The sequence below is a fragment of the Rhincodon typus genome, chromosome 13 (assembly GCF_021869965.1).
Source record: "Rhincodon typus isolate 14 chromosome 13, sRhiTyp1.1, whole genome shotgun sequence".
Taxonomy (NCBI): Eukaryota; Metazoa; Chordata; class Chondrichthyes; order Orectolobiformes; family Rhincodontidae; genus Rhincodon; species Rhincodon typus.
Window position 1 is genome coordinate 16,729,394 of NC_063344.1, and position 3,438 is coordinate 16,732,831.

Genomic DNA, 3,438 nt, shown 5'->3' on the forward strand with positions numbered 1-3,438 from the left:
GTGCTATAGCCTTCAGGACTGAATATCGAGTTCAATAAATTTTAGGGTCTGGACACCTCCTTCCGTGTCCTTTATCCACTCTTAAGTCCCAGGCTCTGTGATAACATGGGCTGCTTTAAGCATTGCCAACCTATCTTCACCTACTTACAGTCCCCATTATCAGCTTATCCCCTTCCTTGTCTTACTATCAACCATCCCTTTGTCTGCCTAACTGTTTGTCACTCTCTCTGGGCTCTGTCTCCACCTATCCACTCATTCCTTCCCCCCCATCCCCTGTCATCAAGATAAATGTCACCTTTCCTAGCTATTATCACTTCTGAAGATGGGTCACTAGACTTTGTGATGTTAACTCTGCTTTCTCTCCACAGATGCTGCCAGACCTGCTGAGTTTCTCCAGCAATTCCTATTTTCATTTCAGATATTCAACATCCACAGCTCTTTGTTTTATATTACATTGTTGTGGGTCTGAAGTCAAATGTAAGGCCAGACCAGGTAAGGATGGCAGATTTCCTTCCCTGAAGGACAACAGTGAAACAGGTGGGTCTTTATGAAACAGTGGTTATTAGGCTAGTTTTAAATTCCAGATTTTAATTGCATTTGAATTGCACAATCTGCCATGGTGGGATTCAAACCTATGTTTCCAGAACATTAACCTGGTGTTCAGTGGCATTACTAATTTGCCACAACCTCCCCAGGAGAACTACAGTAATCATTTATACAGCCAATGAACACATGTTGAACAACTAACAACCTGCATTTATATAGTGTTTTGATCACAGCAAAATATCTCAAGATTAGCATGGCCACAGGAGATGGGGGAAATTTTTAATTAATATTTCTCTTCAGTGTTTACAAAGGAGAGAGAATCATGAATGCTAAGGAAATACGGGAACCAAGTGGGAATGTTTTGGACCACATACATATTACCAGAGAGAAGGTGTTTGCAACCTTAAAGCGCATTCAGGTGGATAAATCCCCTGGGCCTGATCAAGTCCATCACTGGACATTATGGGGAACTAGGGAAGAAATTGCAGAGATTTTTGCTTCATCTTTAGCCACTGGTGAAGTTCTAGAAGACTGGAAGGTGGCTAATGTTGTTCCATTGTTTAAGAAAGGTAGCAAAGACAAGCCAGGGAACTGAAGGCCAGTGAGCCTGACATCAGTGGTAGGCAAGTTATTGGAGAGGATACTGAGGGACAGGATCAACTAATTTTTCTATAGTCAAGGTCTGATTAGGGATAGTCAGCATAGATTTGTACGCAGGAAGTCATGTCTGACAAATCTTTTAGAGTTATTCGAAGAGGTTACCAAGAGGATAGAGGAGGGTAGGGCAGTGGATGTTGTCTATATGGACTTTAGTAAGGCCTTTGACAAGGTCCTGCGTGGCAGCTTAGTCATGAAGGTTAGGTCGCATGGGACACAGGGAGAGCTAGCTAATTGGATTCAAAATTGCCTCGATGGTAGGAAGCAGAGGGTGATGGTTAAGGTTGTTTCTCGGACTGAAGGCCTGTGGCTAGTGGTGTGTCACAGGGGTCACTGCTGGTACCTTTGTTATTTGTTATTTATGTAAATGATCTGGACGTGAATGTACGAGGCATGATCAGTAAGTTTGCAGATGACATAAAATTAGGAGGTATCGTTGATAGTGAGGAAGGTTATCAAAAATTACACAGGGATCTTGATCAGAAGTTGGCTGAGGATTGGCAAATGCAATTCATTCCAGATAAGTGTGAGGTGTTGCGTTTTGGAAAGTCAAACCAAGGTAGGACTTATACAATAAACGGTAAGGTCCTGAGGAGTGTTGTGGAACATAGGGACCTAGGAGTACAAGTACATAGTCCGTTGAAAGTGGTGTCACAGGTAGGGTGGTGAAGAAGGCATTTAGCATGCTAGCTTTCATTGGTCAAGGCACTGATCATAGGAGTTGGGACGTTATGTTACAGTTGTACAAGTCGCTGGTGAGGCTGCACTTGGAATATTGCATACAGTTTTAGTCATCCTGTTATAGGAAAGACATAGTTAAACTGGAAAGTCTGCAAAGAAGACTTACAAGGATGTTGAGAAAACAAGGTGTAGAGCTGGATGAACACAGCAGGCCAGGCAGCATCAGAGGAGCAGGAAAGCTGATGTTTCGGGTCTGGACCCTTCTTCGGAAATGGGGGAGGGAAAGGAGACTCTGAAATAAATAGAGAGGTGGAGGCGATGATGGAAGGTGGATAGAGGAGCAGATCGGTGGAGAGAAGACGGACAGGTCAGGGAGGCGGGGATGGAGATAGTAAAGGTGAGTGTAGGTAGAGGGCTGGGATGGGGGTTGGTCAGTTGGGAGGGAGGGGCGGGTAGGTGGAAGGGAAGATGGACAGGTCAAGGAGGCAGGGATGATGCTAGTAGGTAGAAAGTGGATGTTGCCAGGATTAGTAGGCCTGAGTTATAGGGAGAGGTTGGCCAAGATAGGACTTTATTCCTTGGAACAAAGGAGAATGAGGGGAGGCCGACTGAAGTGTATAAAATCATGAGGGGCATAGATAAGATGAATACATATAGTCTTTTTTCCCCAGGGATGAGGGATTGAAAACTAGATGGCATAGGTTTAAGGTGAGAGGGGAAAGATTAAAGAGGACCTGTGGAGCAACATCTTACAGAGAGTGGTGCGTACATGGAATGGGCTGCCAGACAGTGATTGAGGCAGGTACAATAGCAACATTTAAAAGACATTTGGATAGGTACATGGATGGGAAGGGTTTAGGGGGATAAGGACCAAATGCGGTCAATTGGAACTAGCTGAGCGGGCACCATGGTCAACATGGGCCAGTTTGGCCCAAAGGGCCTGTTTTTTTGCTGTATTACTTTATAACTCTATGACATGATCAGTGTGTCATGACACTCCACACTTTGGAAGGATGTACTGGCCTTAGAAGGAGCAGAGGTCAAATTTCTCCAAATAATATATGAACCCTGAGGTTAAATTACAAGAAAAGATTCTCAGGTGATGGTTATGCTCCCTGGAATTTAATATGTTATTAGGAACAATGTATAACTAATAAATTAAATTTATATTTTGTGTTAAGAATGGGAGAATGTGGTTTTGTTTCATTTTTAAGTTGTTCTTCATACTGAGAAGTCTGGACGCTTGTTTGTATACATTTAATTTTCATGAGATTTTACAACACTTGCACTGAAGAGATGGTGTCACTGGTTTAGTTCATTTAAAAAAATGTTTAAATGAAAACTGCTGTTGCCTAGTGACAGGGATCCATGGACACAACAGAGTGAAAAATCCAGGTGTGTGTGTGTGTGTGTGTGTGTGTGTGTGTGTGTGTGTGTGTGTGTGTGTGTGTGTGTGTGTGTGTGTGTGTGTGTGTGTGTGTGTGTGTGTGTGTGTGTGTGAGAGAGAGAGAGAGAGAGGGAGGGAGAGAGAGAGAGAGAGAGAGAGAGGGAGGG

General features: G+C 43.5%; 1 protein-coding gene across 1 annotated transcript in view; it reads right to left on the bottom strand.

Moving 5' to 3' along the window:
- LOC125484709 (segment polarity protein dishevelled homolog DVL-3-like) overlaps nt 1–3,438 on the bottom strand; it is a 43,437-nt gene that overhangs the window by 2,609 nt on the left and 37,390 nt on the right. The window contains exon 4 of the mRNA XM_048604531.1: nt 2,132–2,176. Coding sequence (XP_048460488.1) covers nt 2,132–2,176 — 45 coding nt within the window. The remainder of the gene's footprint in view (nt 1–2,131; nt 2,177–3,438) is intronic.